The 16,450-nt window shown below is 44.5% G+C and overlaps 1 protein-coding gene across 7 annotated transcripts in view; it reads left to right on the top strand.

Moving 5' to 3' along the window:
- The window catches only part of WIPF3 (WAS/WASL interacting protein family member 3), an 85,510-nt gene that overhangs the window by 43,839 nt on the left and 25,221 nt on the right, over window positions 1-16,450 (top strand). For all 7 annotated transcript variants that reach the window (XR_806163.4, XM_010804310.4, XM_010804309.4 and 4 more), the window contains exon 3: window positions 12,390-12,522. Coding sequence is in view for 6 of the 7 variants with exons in the window: in XM_010804310.4 (XP_010802612.2) it covers window positions 12,390-12,522 (133 nt within the window). In the remaining variant the exon portion in view is untranslated. The remainder of the gene's footprint in view (window positions 1-12,389; window positions 12,523-16,450) is intronic.

Below are 16,450 nucleotides of genomic sequence, written 5' to 3'. Positions count from 1 at the left end.
GCTTCTGTAGTGCAGCTCCCATGCTCTAGAGCACAGGCTCAGTAGTTGTGGGACACAGGCTCTGTGTTGCTTCCCAGCATGTGGCCTCCTCCTCTTTCAACATAAGATTTTTCATCAAGATTTAAACTCTGTGTTTTGTTAAAGTTTCCTTATCTTTAAAACCATCCCTTTGATAATGTTGTTACTCAGATTAGTGGAATTTAAAACTGTAATTAAAAATGTGTGTTAGTCGCTCAGTCATGACTGACTCTTTGCAACTCCATGGACTATATTGCCTGTCCATGGAGTTCTCCAAGCAAGGATACTGGAGTGGGTTGCCATTTCCTACTCCAAATTAAAAATAATTTATGGACTAATTATTTACTATCTTACATTCATATAATATAGTCATATATTCTGCCAGTACAAGTAGTATTGTTTCTTAAAATGGAATAAATGGACCATCAGGGAAGTTCCATGTTTCACACTTTGATGTGCATCTGTCCTACCCATGTAAGTCCCTTTAGGCAGAAATTACATCTTAATCAACCCTGCCAGGGTTCAGCACAAGGCCTTGTATAATAAACACGCCCCCAAATTCACTAAAATAAAATTTGTTGTTTAATCTGAAAATGCAGTGTGAATTTAAAATAAAACAACTATTTTTGTCATGAGAATCACAAAAGGGGCCTGCCAGGGCACCCAAGTGTGACTCATACAATATACTCATTAATGACACTCCTTGTATATTTTAATAAAATGGGGCCACCTCAAACCCTCCCTTAAAATGCTGTAGCATCAGAGATCAGAGAAGTAGCTGGCACATCTACTAAGTGCATCTGAAGGCAGTTCCTGTTTGTTGATCCTATTGATACTCTATGCCTGAAAGAGTCTGTGACTTCCAGATGCTCCGTCATCTGAACAGACTTCAGCCTGGAAGAACAGCTGCTGTCACTGGTACCAGTAGCCTGGGGGGTCTTTAAATGGCCTTTCCCTAAGCAGGACTGGAGCCCCTTCCTTAGGGCGAGGGGTTGACTTCACTGGGATGCCAAGCAGGCAGCAATCCATCAGTGCAAAAGAAGGACAGGAGACAGGGAGATATCTCAGTTTGCAAAAGAAATGGTTGCACTACTCTGATTACATGGAACCTCAATCCACAGGCCTACTTTTAGGAGATGTAAAACCAAAATGCAGTTGAGCAAAGTGAACTAAAAATAGTCCCCTGCTTTATTCTGTTATAATTCACTTCCTCAGATGATGGGCCTGGTCCATTTAAGCAGAATTCTTTCCCTGTCATAATTGTCATAAAGATGTTTTGATGATAATTAAGAACAATGAACGTCTACATTTCCTCTTGATTCATTGCAGCTGTCATGACCTTCTGTCTATTTCCGCTCTCCTCTAGAATTTCTGGCATTCAGTGAAACAGATGCTACAGTATTTTTAAGGGAGGGTTTGAGGTGGCCCCATTTTATTAAAAATATACAAGGAGTGTCATTAATGAGTATATTGTATGAGTCACACTTCGGTGCCCTGGCAGGCCCCTTTGTGATTCTCATGACAAAAATAGTTGTTTTATTTTAAATTCACACTGCATTTTCAGATTAAATAACAAATTTTATTTTAGTGAATTTTGGGGAGTGTTTATTATACAAGGCCTTGTGCTGAACCCTGGCAGGGTTGATTAAGATGTAATTTCTGCCTAAAGGGACTTACATGGGTAGGACAGATGCACATCAAAATGTGAAACATGGGACTTCCCTGATGGTCCAGTGGCTAAGACTTGGAGCTCCTGATGCAGGGGGCCTGGGTTCAATCCCTGGCCAGGGAACTAGATCCCACATGCCACAACTAAGAGTTCATATGCTGCAACTAAGACCCAGCACAGCCAAATGAATAAGTAAATATTTTTTTAAATGATATGAAACATATGATCTCAGCAACTGGCATCAGAATTTTTCTTAAGAAGAGACCTGTCTTTGGGGACATACAGTCTATAAGGAGATGGGATCGGGTGTGGAACTTAAGGGCAGGAATGAAGCAGAATAAGAATGACTAGAGTGACTAACAGAGAAGGCAATGGCACCCCACTCCAGTGCTCTTGCCTGGAAAATCCCATGGATGGAGGGGCCTGGTAGGCTGCAGTCCATGGGGTCGCTAGGAGTCGGACACGACTGAGCGACTTCACTTTCACTTTTCACTTTCCTGCATTGGAGAAGGAAATGGCAACCCACTCCAGTGTTCTTGCCTGGAGAATCCCAGGGACGGGGGAGCCTGGTGGGCTGCCGTCTATGAGGTCACACAGAGTCGGACACGACTGAAGCGACTTAGCAGCAGCAGCAGCAGAGTGACTAAACCACACCACACGAAGCAAGGGGAAGAATTTGCTTTGTTCCTAAGAGGCTGAGCAGAGGGAAGATACAGTTAAGAAGACAGTGAGAGAGAGGAACCAGAACACTGATTTGACTCTGAGCCAGTGAATCCTCCTGTATTGGAATGACGAGTGACCATATGAGGCCCAGGGGTATCCAGTGCTCAATGTGGAATTGCTGCCTGGAATCTGGAAGCGAGTATGCCCATGAGGCATACACGGCCTTGAAACTGTAGAACTCTTTGGGAGGCTTTGAGAGTCCCAAGGGCCTCAAGAATGGCTCTCAGCCAGTCTCCTCCAGATCTCCAGGGCTCAGGAAACCTCAGCCAATATCTGCATATCTGGGTTAAACTTCTAAAATGTATGGCTATTATACAGTAGGTAAATGCAAGGAATTAATTCTGACTTGGTTTAATCTAGGCATCTCTGGAAGAGGCTTTATAGCTACGCCTTGAAAGACAGATGAAAGTGATTTTTTTTTTTAAGAAAGGCTCCTTTTTTAATTAATTTATTAATTTTCTATTTTTTTGGCTGTGCTGGGTCTTTGTTGCTTTGCATGGGCTTTCTCTAGCTGCGACGAGTGGGGGTTACTCTTCGTTGCGGTGATCAGCCCTCTGATTGCAGTGGCTTCTCTTGGTACAGAGCACAGGCTCTAGGCACCTGGGCTTCAGTAGTTGTGATGCATGGGCTTAGTTGCTCCGTGGCATGTGGAATCTTCCTGGACCAGGGATCAAACCATCCCCTGCATTGACAGGCGGATTCTTATCCACTGCACTACCAGGAAAGTCCCAAGATGAATGTGATTTTGACTGACAGAGTTGGAAGAAACAGGCATATCATCCAGACGGAGTGCGTGAGTCTTGAACTTGAGATAGCAAGTATGTGACCAATACAGGGGCTGGAGAACTGGGCCAGGTGGCTGGGATGTAAAATGTGTGGGGTAGAAGGTTGAAGCATGGACTGTAGTCAGTGCTCATAATCTTTATTTCGGAGTCAACAAGGGAGGCCGTGTGCTGAAAACCCTGCATTTTCCCCTGCAGCCAGCAGGGAGGTATGAAAGGAGAGTAGGGGGCCTAGGCTAGGAAAGAAAGAGGTGGACCAGCAGGGTTGGCCCACACAGGCTTCTGTGTTACCTGAAGAGGGAGTTTCAGGTACAGGCTCTTTGCAGTGGAGGGTATCAGCCTCACAGCGTAGAGTTACCCTAAGCAGTTTCCATTTTAAGTGCTCTCCGCCCGCCCCCTGCCAAGACGGCTCCTGGATCACGTTTAATGCAGTAATCAGACTGTTCTCAGGCTCCATCATTCAGCCTTGGCTGTCCTTTCTGGCCCTGGCAAAGGCCTAGCACTAAGCTCCTTGGGCCCCAGCCCCTCTCATTTTCTCTCCCTCCTCCCTTCCTCTTCCTTCTGATGCCCTTCCCTGCCCCTTGCTTTCTACTCTGGCTGTCACACTCCGTTTGACGCAACATCTGTTGTGGTCCCCAGCCAGAAAGCAGGGGGCCCACTGCCCCCACCCAGCTGCAGGCTTTCCATGTGTCTCCTGGGAGTTCACCCTTCACAATTTTCCTGAGTGATGTCATTACTAAGATGCAGTATGGTGGATGAGAGACCCTGACTTGCCTGGGCTCACCTCTCAGCTCTCCTCTTACTGGTGGCAGATAGCCTGTTTCCTCTCTGGGCCTCATCTGTAAACTGGACATAATATTCATAACTAGTACCTCCATCATGGGACTGTCCAAATGCCCTGTAAATGAATTAATATACATACAGTACTTGGAGGACTTCCTTGGTAGCTCAGCTGGTAAAGAATCCACATGCAATGCAGGAGAGACCCGGGTTCAATTCCTGGATTGGGAAGATCCTCTGGAGAAGAGATAAGCTACCCACTCCAGTATTCTTGGGTTTCCCTGGTGGCTCAGACAGTAAAGAATCTGCCTGCAATGTGGGAGACTGGGGTTTGATCCCTGGGTTGGGAAAAATCCCCTGTCGGAGGGCATAGCAACCTACTCCAGTACTCTTGCCTGGAGTATCCCATGGACAGAGGAGCCTGGCGGGCTACAGTCCGTGGGGTCTCAAAGAGTCAGACACGACTGAGTGCCTAAGCACAGCATAGCACTTGAAACAGTGCCCAGCACACACACATACCTTCCCATTTTCTTTGAGTTACTGCTGTTTCTGTCAACCTTTGCATGTTGCAGTTTTCTTACCCAGACTCCAAAGTCACCTGTGTGTGCATAGTAAAGGGTAGGAACTGGATCTCAGTGGAAGCTGATTATTTCAGATGAAAGAGAGGAAGGAGTCACAGGTTCAAAGCTTTGATGAATGGGAGAAAACCTTTAACTGAGACAGAAATGCTGGGAGGGATGAGCTGGAATTGCCCACAATAGTGTTATTTCTTTGGCTACCTGATATGAAGAGCCAACTCATTGGAAAAGACCCTGATGCTGGGAAAGACTGAAGGCAGGAGGAGAAGGGGATGACACAGGATGAGATGGTTGGACGGCATCACTGACCCAGTGGACATGAGTTGGAGCAAATTCCAGGAGACAGTGAATGACAGGAAAGCCTGGCGTGCTGCAGTCCATGGGTTCGCAGCACAACTGAGTGACTGAACAACAACATATTATCTCACTAGCTTGCAAATTAATCTGCTGGGATGGGAACATGTTTTTTTTTTTGGTAATAATTTTTGACTAAAATAAATAGAAGATATGAAACCTCAACCAGTTTTTGAGACATTGTTCCAACTATGTATTATGTATTTCTTAGCAATTCCTTAGTGTCAGGCCCTCGACAACCAATGCTGGGCTCTTTTTTGAGTTTACAAGGCTGTTCTTCCAACTTAGGTTTTAAAGTCAGGCTTTCTCATAATTTAAATTTTAGTCATAAAAGCCAGGGAATCTCAGCATCATCAAACAAGAGAGAATAGTGCTGAATGAATCCCCATTTCTTGGGCCAAAGTGACCAAAGGATAAAGGTATGAAAATGGTTTGAAACACCAGGACTGTGACATAACCTCAAAGGCAGTGACTTCTCTTACCATACCTGCATGTTTTGTTGGAGCAGACAAATGTCAAAAACCCAGGGGCTTGAAGTTTATACAGAGTTCATTTCAACAAAATACTGATAATTTGCTCTGTTGTTTTTTTAAGTTGGATATGCTGGTACTAAAAGAGGAACACTTATTTTTTGCATGCTAAAAGTTTCCACTCAAAAATAAGAGGAAAAACAATGCATAATATAAAAGCTATAGTATTTGGCAAGAATTACAAATGATATGCTTTGGAGGGGGTGTGGATCATTTAAGGAAAAGACTAGCTGAAGAAGTTTTAAATAAAAGATCTTGTAAAGGAAACAATTTTTGATGTAGAGCTAATTGGGCTTCCCTGGTGGCTCAGACAGTAAAGAATCTGCCTGCAGTGCAGGAGACCAGGGTTCCATCCCTGGGTCAAGAAGATCCCCTGGAGAAGGGCATGGCTACGACTCCAATAGTCCTGCCTGGAGAATCCTATGGACAGAGGAGCATGGTGGACTACAGTTCATGGGGTCACAATGAGTCAGACATGACTCAGTAACTAACACTTTCACTTTTCACTTAAGGGAGAAGTAAAAGTTGGGGCAAGCATAGAGTGCTGGGACAATGGGAGCATTCCCATAAGAGGCAGAAGCTTGAACACAGGCTTGAAAGTATAGTTCAAAGATAGGGAGGATTGCCATACAGTGGAACTGCTTTATTACATCAGTGTGGAGAAGGCAATGGCACCCCACTCCAGTACTCTTGCCTGGAAAATCCCATGGACGGAGGAGCCTGGTAGGCTGCAGTCCATGGGGTCGCTAACAGTCAGACACAACTGAGCAACTTCACTTTCACTTTTCACTTTCATGCATTGGAGAAGGAAATAGCAATCCACTCCAGTGTTCTTGCCTGGAGAATCCCAGGGACGGGGGAGCCTGGTGGGCTGCCGTCTATGGAGTCGCACAGAGTCGGACACGACTGAAGCAACTTAGCAGCAGCAGCAGCAGCAGTGGGTAGGAAAATGTTGGCATTTGCAGGTAAACTCAGCAGTCAAGCCCAGTGGGTGATATTAATGAGGACTTTGACTTTTTTTACTCCAAGGGAAATGGAAAACCCTTGCAGGTTTTGAGCAGAGTCACCTGATCTGGCAGGAGCACTGCTAAGGGTAAGCATGTTGTTCTAGGAACAAAACAGAGCTCTTTATCTGGCCTTCCAGGATCAGGAGGCTTCCTGGAAAATAGCCAAGAGACAAGTGTGAAAAGAGCAGAGAGATTAGCTCAAGCTAAGGTCCAGAGGTGAGCTCCAGCATGGAAGGAAAGATTGGGGCTGGTCACTTGGTTGGGCCTTGTACAATGTGAAGGGATTTGAACTTGATCCTGAGGGCAGTGAGGAGCCAGCAAAGGTTTTTATGGACATGGTAAGTGACATGTCCCTTATACAGACCACTCAGATGGCTGTGCAGAGGAGGGCAAGACAGGAGGCAGGAAGACCAGCTGAGGGAATCTGGAAGTGCTTGCATTAATACTGGTGGCCTGCATTAAGTCAGCATTGATGGAGAAAAGGAGCCAGATTCTAGAGTCATCACCAAGGAGAAGTCACCAGGAGTTTTTGATACAGTGGCTATTGAGAATGAGGAAGAGAGAAGGGTCTGAGATGGCCTCCAGGTCCTTGGGCATGGAGATAGCTGCCAGCATATGGTGACCAAATTGATGCCCCTGAATGAGATGACTTTGACAGATGGAGTTCCTTGAGGACATAGAGAATAGGCCCAGACTCCCCTTCACCTATAGCCATAATGAATGGGTCCAAACTCTGCTTCACCTCCTGATAAGGATATGATGCTGTGGGAAGCAGCTCTGTATTCCAGGTAACAGTCCTGGGTCTGTAGACAGTTGTTTAAGAAACCAGAAAAGGAGGATAGAAAGTCCATTTTTAATTGTATACAGTATTTGAACTTCTGAAAATGAGAAATAAAACTGTTAGATCTCAAAATGCCTCATTATGTAACAGCCTGGCTTGTGCCCATTCGGGGTACAGGGAACATTGTGTCAGGCCTGACAGGGGAGAGTTCACGTTCTCTAAAAATATTTCCTGTGTCTCTGTTGGATGTCAGGCTCTCTTTTCTACATAAAGACGGTAGCAGCAGGAGGAAACGAATGCCAGTTCTGGCTGTTCTTGGAATTCAGATTTAGTAAAGAAATACAAGAACGCAGGCTACGGATCCCTGTCTGCCCCCAAGTATAGAGAAGGAAGGGGCGGCTGAGAGCAGGGCTAAGAAACAAGCTGTGTACCTGGAAGCCTGAGTGCTAATTTAACAGCCCCATTGGAGAAGTCACCTTTAGGAGACTGCAAGGCTGGAATCGTACTGCGCGGATTGGGTTAAGATCATCTCTGAGACAAACAACCTGCTAGATTTTGGTTAGTGGTTCTCACAGAAACCAATATCAATCAAGCAGATGTAGTAATGACACAGGGCAGCAGGGTCACAAGTAGCAGGTCAACGTGCATTTCACTCCGTTTGGGCTGGACCGCCATCCTCCTCTCTCAAACTATACTGAACCCTGATCAACTCATTTGCTGGAACAACAAATGGATATGCAGAAGCTCTTATAATTTATCAAGACAGGAGGACAGACACCTGGTTGTCCTTGGCCCACTTAGTACTGTTCTAATCTTCCTGGTTTCTTCAGGTTTTCAGCCTGTATTTGGAAGGGCCATGGTCTAATTTGCATTACTCTTCTACCACTTTGCATCTTTTTAGGATCCAGGGCATTCCATGGGAAGCTTGCTTTAGAAAAACTGAGTCAACAAAAGCTTTGTGTGGAACTCACAAATTGTCACACTCAATAACAATGTTAAGAAAGAACAGGAGCAAACGTTCAAATGATAGCTCAGTTCCTTGTTTTGTACGTAGCGGGGGCAGGCAAGCCTGTTGGGTATGTTTGCCATAGAAAAAGTGTTCAGGAGTGACTCTCACTCAATTTTTTTAGTGAAGTTGCCAATAAGCAGGATTTACATAGAGTAAAAGACCCAGTGAATATATGAAAATCTTCTCTTTCCTGTTTCTGTATCCAGTAACCACAGTAACCAGACCTCTTGGGCTTGATTTTTAAGAAAGCAAATTACGAATATTGCAGGTGGAGTAGAAACACCCACCACAGCAAAATATGGTCTTCAATGTGCAGTTGAATATGTCCTTAGATGTCCTTTTGTACAAAACCAGTTGAGCTGTGGTCCCCTTTAGCTATGAAGTTATTCGCTCTTTCCTACTTCACAAGACTGAGGATAACTTTACTAATACCAGGTAAAGGAGCGCCCTCTAGTGGAAGACCATCAGGGCAGTCAGTTCCGTTCCTTTCAGTCGCTCATCATGTCTTTGCAACCCCATGGACTGCAGCACACCAGGCCTCCCTATCCATCACCAACTCCCAGAGTTTACTCAGACTCATGTCCATCGAGCCGATGATGCTATCCAACCATCTCATTCTCTGTCGTCCCCTTCTCCTCCTGCCTTCAATCTTTCCCAGCATCAGGGTTTTTTCCACTGAGTCAGTTCTTCTCATCAGGTGACCAAAGTATTGGAGTTTCAGCTTCAGCATCGGTCCTTCCAATGAATATTCAGGACTGATTTCCTTTAGGATGGACTGGTTGGATCTCCTTGCAGTCCAAGGGACTCTCAAGAGTCTTCTCCAACACTACAGTTCAGAAGCATTAATTCTTAGGTGCTCAACTTTTTTTATAGTCCAACTCTCACATCCATATGTGACTACTGGAAAAACCATAGCTTTGACTAGATGGATCTTTGTTGGCAGACAGTGGCACAGGAAAAAAGGCAGCAAAGAAGAACGTGGGGCTTCGCAGGTAGCGCCAGTGGTAAAGAATCCACCTGCCAATGCAGGAGGCCTAGGAGATGTGAGTTGGATCCCTGGGTCAGGAAGATCCCCTGGAGGAGGAAATGGCAACCCACTCCAGTATTCTTGCCTGGAGAGTCCCATGGACAGAGGAGCCTGTGGGCTGCAGTCCATGGGGTCACAGAGTCAGACACAACTGAGCACACACACACACACATACACACACAGAGAAGGATGTTGAAACGTGATGGGACCTGCCATACCCTCCAGGTGATTTGGAAGATGTTTATCAACAAATCTGTCATGTGGAATTGACAAGAATGTACTGAGGCTTGTGCTCAGTAGAAATGCAAATTCACATCATTATTCCAGGGCTTCCCTGATGGCCGGCTCAGTGGTGGGGAATCCACCGGCCAGTGCAGGAGACACAGGTTCAGTCCCTGATCCAGGAAGACCCCGCATGCCGTAGATCAACTGTGCCACAACTATTGAGCTTGTGCCCTAGAGCCCAGGAGCCGCAACTACTGAGCTCATGTGCTGCAACTACTGAAGCCCACAAGCCCTAGAGCCCCTGCTGTTTAACAGGAGAAGCCACTGCCGTGAGAAGCCTGCACACCACAACCAGAGAGTAGCCCCCACTCTCTGCAACCAGAGAAAAGCCTGAGAAGCAATGAGGACCTAGTACAACCCCCAAAAATCATATTCCAGGGATGTACTATGTTCTTCATGGCACTCACCTTTAAAGCTTGGGATGGGCAAGGTCAAGGAATGGGGGGTGCATTTGGGTAATCAGTTTAAAAATGGAGTTCAAAGATGGTAAGGTGAACACCCCCACCCCAACTCAGGGATTGTTAGAGTATGGTTCCAGTTGCTTCTTTTAACAGAAGAATGCAATTCATTGTATTGTTTATCTTGTAACTAGGAAGAAAATTACAAAACACTTTCAGCCCCAATCCTGCAACTGTAATGCTAGATTTTTACAAAAATGTTCATACTTCTCTTGGCTAGGGTCATGATATTTCTGTTTGCCTTTTGTTCCTGTTACTAATTGTTTCTAAATACAAGAGTAAACTTTATAAATCTTAAAATTTTGAAGTTTAAAATGACTTATGGGCTAATGGTTTATAGAGAAAGAGTTTAAAGATCATCTTGTGTGGGAAATATCCTGCTGTACGTGTGCATTTGTACCTATATTCATAAAAAATGTGTATCGTTAGGATTGGGACCTCTGGCTCATAGCTCAGTTGTTGACCATCATCAGTGAGCTCTTCTCAAGAGGTCAGAAGCATGTTTCCAGGCAACAAGAAACTGATTCTGAAGCTTGTGCCCTTCAAAGCCTGTGTAAGATGCATCACCTGGGCCATGGAGTCAGCTGGTGAAAATGCAGACTCAGCACCTTTTAACTAAAACCGCAATTGCCTTCATTTCCAGTCTGTGACACTGGAGAGTCTCTGGTTGTTCTTTTTGGCAAATGGCCATGTGGAGGAAATGGCTATTGCAAGAGTTTGTATAAGTTCTGTCTGTTCTTCAAGGACCATCTAAGGTCTCCTGTCTTCCTCAAAGCCTGCTGAGCCTGATAAATATACCCTTTCTGAACTCTTAGAGTCTTCCTCTCTGTGCGACTCACGTGGACACACAGTCATATGCTGTGCGTGAGTGTACCGTCTCCCTGGTACCTGCTTATGCCCTTGAGAGCAAGACCAGTGTGTTACGTATCCTGGGTTTAGTTCATTCACACTCATTCATTCATTCATCCAGTAAACAGTTTTTGAGCCTATCTAGGACCAAGTTTTCTGAAATGGCAATGGCACCCCACTCCAGTACTCTTGCCTGGAGAATCCCAGGGACGGCAAAGCCTGGTGGACTGCCATCTATGGGGTCGCACAGAGTCGGAAATGACTGAAGCGACTTAGCAGCAGCAGAAGCAGCAGGGCCTAGTTTTACTCGCTGGGGAGGTATTAGTGAACAAAATGAACAAGATCTCTTTCCTAAGAGAGTCTTGTGGGGGCGGTGAATCTGCAACTCATAACCACAATTGGAAATTTTCCACAAGGAATGGTAAGTATAAATATATACACTGTGACAAACTTACAGGGGATAAAAGGAATAAGGCGCCCTAAGAGAGAACCCTGGGTAGCCTTATTTAGGTTAGGGGCCAGAAAAGACCTCCAAAGTGATGTTAAAGCTGAAAACCAAAGGCATGGTATTCCCCATACAGCAGGTGCTAGAAAGTATTTCTCACCTTGAGAAATGTTTAACCAGATCTTAGGTCATGTAATATAAACCTTCTAATTGTGGAGGGTCCTCCTGGCTATGTCTTCTAGTGTGACCCCCCTCCCTTATTTGCCACCAACCTGTGTATATTCTTTCTGCTGCTCCCTGGTTCTGATAGCCCATGGAGACCCCGCTGTATCAGCACAAGCTATAGTGGAAGTGAAACAGTCGGACCTCAGTGTTACTTGGAGAGGTTATTCTCGTGAACATGTTTACAAAGCATTTTCGTAGTCCAGAGAATACTTGCCCTAACTACGGCACCATGACCTTGATCTGTAGTGCTTCAAAATAAAAAGCACGTGGCCTTTGGAATTCAGCAGATCTGGGTTAGGACCTAACCCTGTGACTAGGAAGAGATTTCATAGTCCTTTCTCACCTGTAAGATGAGGGTAAACTCACTTGAAACTCACAAGATTTTGTGAGAATTAAAGTAACACACTCAGACACAGAGAAGAAAGCAGTCACTAAACTTTCATTGCCATCTCCTGCACTTCTTTCTTTCTGAATTTGGTCCATGAGGGGACCTGGGGACACCAGGCAGGGTAATTATTCAGAACTTGAGAGCCAGAGTCAGGAACACACAGCCAGAAGCCCAGATAAGTGGATGGGGCTCACCTATGAGGAGGAAAGGGGGCCATGAATTAGGGCTCTTTAAGATTAAGGGAGTTTCAGCACAAGAAAGAATCTGTTCTGGGTCCCCAGGGATAAGGATGTGAGCAGGGCAGGAGGTAAGCAGCAAGACCTAAGACCCCTAGATAACTGCACTGGTGAGAGTGATGCAGGGGAGAGCAAACAGGGAAGGCAGAAAAGTGTGGGAGGGGAAACTTACCTCAGACAGGACATACGGCTTACCTGCAAATGTTATATGTAATTATAATCAAATCCCTCTTACTCCCTTACAGGTAAGTGCAGATGCTTCCAGCTCGAGAAAGGCAGATCCCAAAGGTCGGAGTGCACTGTTGGCTGATATCCAGCAAGGGACTCGCCTCCGAAAAGTCACGCAGATCAATGACCGCAGTGCCCCGCAGATTGAGGGTAAGTGAGCATCCGGCCTGCTAAGAGCCAAGGGCAGGCCATGTGAGGCTCAGCCAGACACTCCTGGCTTGCTCAGGACAGGGCCACAAGTGCTCATCAGGACACACATCTGGTCATCTCAGAGCTGCTCAGTGTACAGTCTACATGGGTGAGAGAATCAGAGCTACCTTTCCCGATCTGCTGATGATGTTTAGCATATCTACCATCAACTTTCAAATGCTTTAAAAAAAAACTTCATGGTAAAATAATTATTTTAATTGTTTTAAAATACACACAATATAAAACTCATCATTTTGACCATTTTAAAGTGTCCAATTCAGTGGCATTTATATATTCAGTGTTGTTGCAACCATCACCCCTGTCTAGTTCGAGACCACTTCCATCACACCAGTAGGAAACCTATACCCATTAGCTAGTGGAGGTGATGGAATTCCAGCTGAGTTATTTCAAATCCTAAAAGATGATGCTGTTAAAGTGCTGCACTCAATAGGCCAGAAAATTTGGAAAACTCAGCAGTGGCCACAGGAATGGAAAAGGTCAGTTTTCATTCCAATCCCAAAGAAAGGCAATGCAAAAGAATGTTCAAACTGCTGCACAATTGCACTCTGACATGCTAGCAAAGTAATGCTGAAAATTCTCCAAGCGAGGCTTTAACAGTAGGTGAACCAAGAGCTTCCAGGTGTTCAAGCTGGATTTAGAAAAGTCAGAGGAACCAGAGATCAAATTGCCTACATCTGTTGGATCATAGAAAATGCAAGATAATTCCAGAAAAAAAAAAAATTCCATCTACTTCTGCTTTATTGACTATGCTAAAGCCTTTAACTGTGTGGATCACAACAAACTGTAAAATTCTTACAGAAATGGGAATTCCAGACCACCTTACTGGCCTCCTGAGAAACCTGTATGCAGGTTAAGAAACAACACCTAGAACCAGACATGGGACAATGGACTGGTTCCAAAATGGGAAAGGAGTACTTTCCCAATTTACAATATACAAGGCTATATATTGTCACCCTGCTTATTTAACTTCTATGCAGAGTGTATCATGTGAAATGCTGGGCTGGATGAAGCATAAACTAGAATCAAGATTGCTGGGAGAGATATCAATAACCTCAGATATGCAGATGACACCACCCTTATGGCACAAAGTGAAGAGGAACTAAAGAGCCTCTTGATGAAAATCAAAGAGGAGAGTGAAAAAACTGGTTTAAAACCCAACATTCAAAAAAATGAAGATCATGGCACCTGTTCCCATCACTTCATGGCAAATAGATGGGGAAACAATGGAAACAGTGAGAGACTATTTTCTTGGGCTCCAAAATCACTGCAGATGGTGACTGCAGCCATGAAATTAAAAGACGCTTACTCCTTGGAAGAAACACTGTGACCATCCTAAACAGCATATTAAAAAGCAGAGACATTACTTTGCCAGCAAAAGTCAATATAGTCAAAGCTATGGTTTCTCCAGTAGCCATGTATGCATGTGAGAGTTGGACCATAAAGAAGGTTGAGCACTGAAGAACTGACGCTTTTGAACTGTGGTAATGGAGAAGACTCTTGAGAGTCCCTTGGACTGCAAGGAGATCGAACCAGTCAATCCTAAAGGAAATCAACAATGAATATTCATTGGAAGAACTGATGCTGAAGCTGAAACTCCAATACTTTGGTCACCTGATGAGAAGAACTGACTCACTGGAAAAGACCCTGATGCTGGGGAAGATTAAGGCAGGAGGAGAAGGGATTGACAGAGGATGAGATGGTTGGATGGCATCACCGATTCAATGGACATGAATTTGAGCAAGCTCCAGGAGTTGGTGATGGACAGGAAAGCCTGGCATGCTGCAGTCCATGGGGTCGCAAAGAGTCGGACATGACTGAGCAACTGAACTGAAGATTTGATTGTATGGATGTTACACAATGTATTTATCCATTATGAAGTAACATTTAAAGATCACTTATGCTGTGTCAACATAATCCTCAAATTGAATGAGCAAAAAATTCAAGTCTCAACCCTAACAAATGCAAAGATTTTATTTTCCATAAGGAAAAATATTTCTGCCGAATTCTCTCACAGGATCATATGACTATAAGTTTCTATGTCTTCTAGATTATGATGGAGTAAAAGGAGCCTTGTTCCTGCCATCAGATGACCCATGTTGAGTTCTGATGCTGCCACCATGTACATCAGGGAACCTCTCTGAGACTCAGTTTGCTCATCTGCAAAATGGGGGGAGATAATAATACCTGCTGTCTTTTTTGGTCAAGATTGTTGAAGGCTGAAATAATAAATACAGTGGAAGAAAGTGAACATGAAAGTCGCTCAGTTATGTCCAACTCTTTGTGACTATATAGTCCATGGAATTCTCTAGGTCTGAATACTAGAGTGGGTAGCCTTTCCCTTCTGAAGGGGGTCTTCCCAACCCAGGGATCAAATCCAGGTCTCCCACATTGCAGACGGATTCTTTACCAACTGAGCCACAAGGGAAGCCCAATATATACAAAGTATGGCACAAACCAGTACAATATTGTAAAGTAATTAGCCTCCAATTAAAATAAATAAATTTTAAAAAAGAAAACAAAAGTAAAAAAAAAAGAAATATATTTAAATATAAGGTATTATTATGGTTCCATATATTTTGCAATGATACATGATGGTAATTCTCAAAGATAGCCCTAAAATATAATTGTATCTAATATCTGTAATTATATATGTTAATGTACATGAATAGGCAAATTATTTTAAGAAACATTTTCAGGATTGATTACAATAAAAATTAGTTCTGGCTAGACCCACCATCTAATTAGTTAAGACTAACTCAGTGGACATGAATTTGAGCAAACTCTGGGAGCCAGTGGAGGACAGAGGAACCTGGCATGCTGCAGTCCATGGGATCACAAAGAATTAGACATGACTTAGTGACTGAACAACAACAAACAAGTTAACAGATCAATTCATTTTATTGGGACACTCATTTCTTTATCATTCTAGTGAAGAGATAATGTTTAATGTTAATACTAGGGGTAATCTGGCCACATTCCTCCACCAGTAGGCACTGTGCCCTGATTTCTCTGTGCATATTAGCTTCAGGCTGTGGACATTGTCTGCCAGAAGTTCTTGTAAGCTCAATGTCTTCTCACACACATCTGGAAGTCTGGAATTAGTGACATCTCTCAGGAGCTCATGAGCTTTCTTTCCCATAGGGGAAAAAAAAAAAGTGCAGGGAAGAGCACTAGGCCCAGGGAGTGGGAACTGGGGAGACAGAGAATGAAAATGCCAAAGAAGAAATCACTGCAGACCTTTACTTCCTGCTTGCAAATCCTGGACCAGGCTCTGTGGACCAGAAGTTAAAATTATTGCCTAAATTAAATCTGTGGGTTTTCTTCGTCTAGTCCTCCTACAACAGTCAAATGAAATTGGGGTCAGCTCTTTACCTACAGTGTTTGGGTTTTCTAATTTAAAAGGTGACATCTACTAAATGGTTTTCCCAGGTGGCTCAGTGGTAAAGAATCTGCCTGCCGATGCAGGAGACGCAGGGTCAGTCCCTGGCTTGGGAAGATCCCCTGGAAGAGCAAATGGCAACCCACTCCAATATTCTTGCCTGAAAAAATCCTGTGGCAGAGGAGCCTGGCGGGCTACAGTTCATGGGATTACAAAGAGTCCACAGACTGAGTGCGCACACACACACATCTACTAAATGGCAGTATAGAGATGCCTTTGTTTTGATCCTTTTTCAGAATGGTTACTACTGAAGGGTCTTTGGTAGCCTGGAGAGGGTGGCAGACAGGCCGGGGCACAAGGCAGGGGTTCTTGAGAAAGATGTTGAGTAGGAAAAGGGTAACACTGGTGGGCGGAGAAGGGAAGGCTGCCACGGGCAGTGTTAGACCATGGCCAGGGTGAGAGCTGGCCGCTCAGCTCTGCTCACAGGTC

The sequence above is a fragment of the Bos taurus genome, chromosome 4 (genome assembly GCF_002263795.3).
Source record: "Bos taurus isolate L1 Dominette 01449 registration number 42190680 breed Hereford chromosome 4, ARS-UCD2.0, whole genome shotgun sequence".
In the NCBI taxonomy this organism is placed as follows: domain Eukaryota; kingdom Metazoa; phylum Chordata; class Mammalia; order Artiodactyla; family Bovidae; genus Bos; species Bos taurus.
Note: the sequence above shows the minus strand (reverse complement) of the source record. Positions and strands in the feature narration are given on the sequence as shown.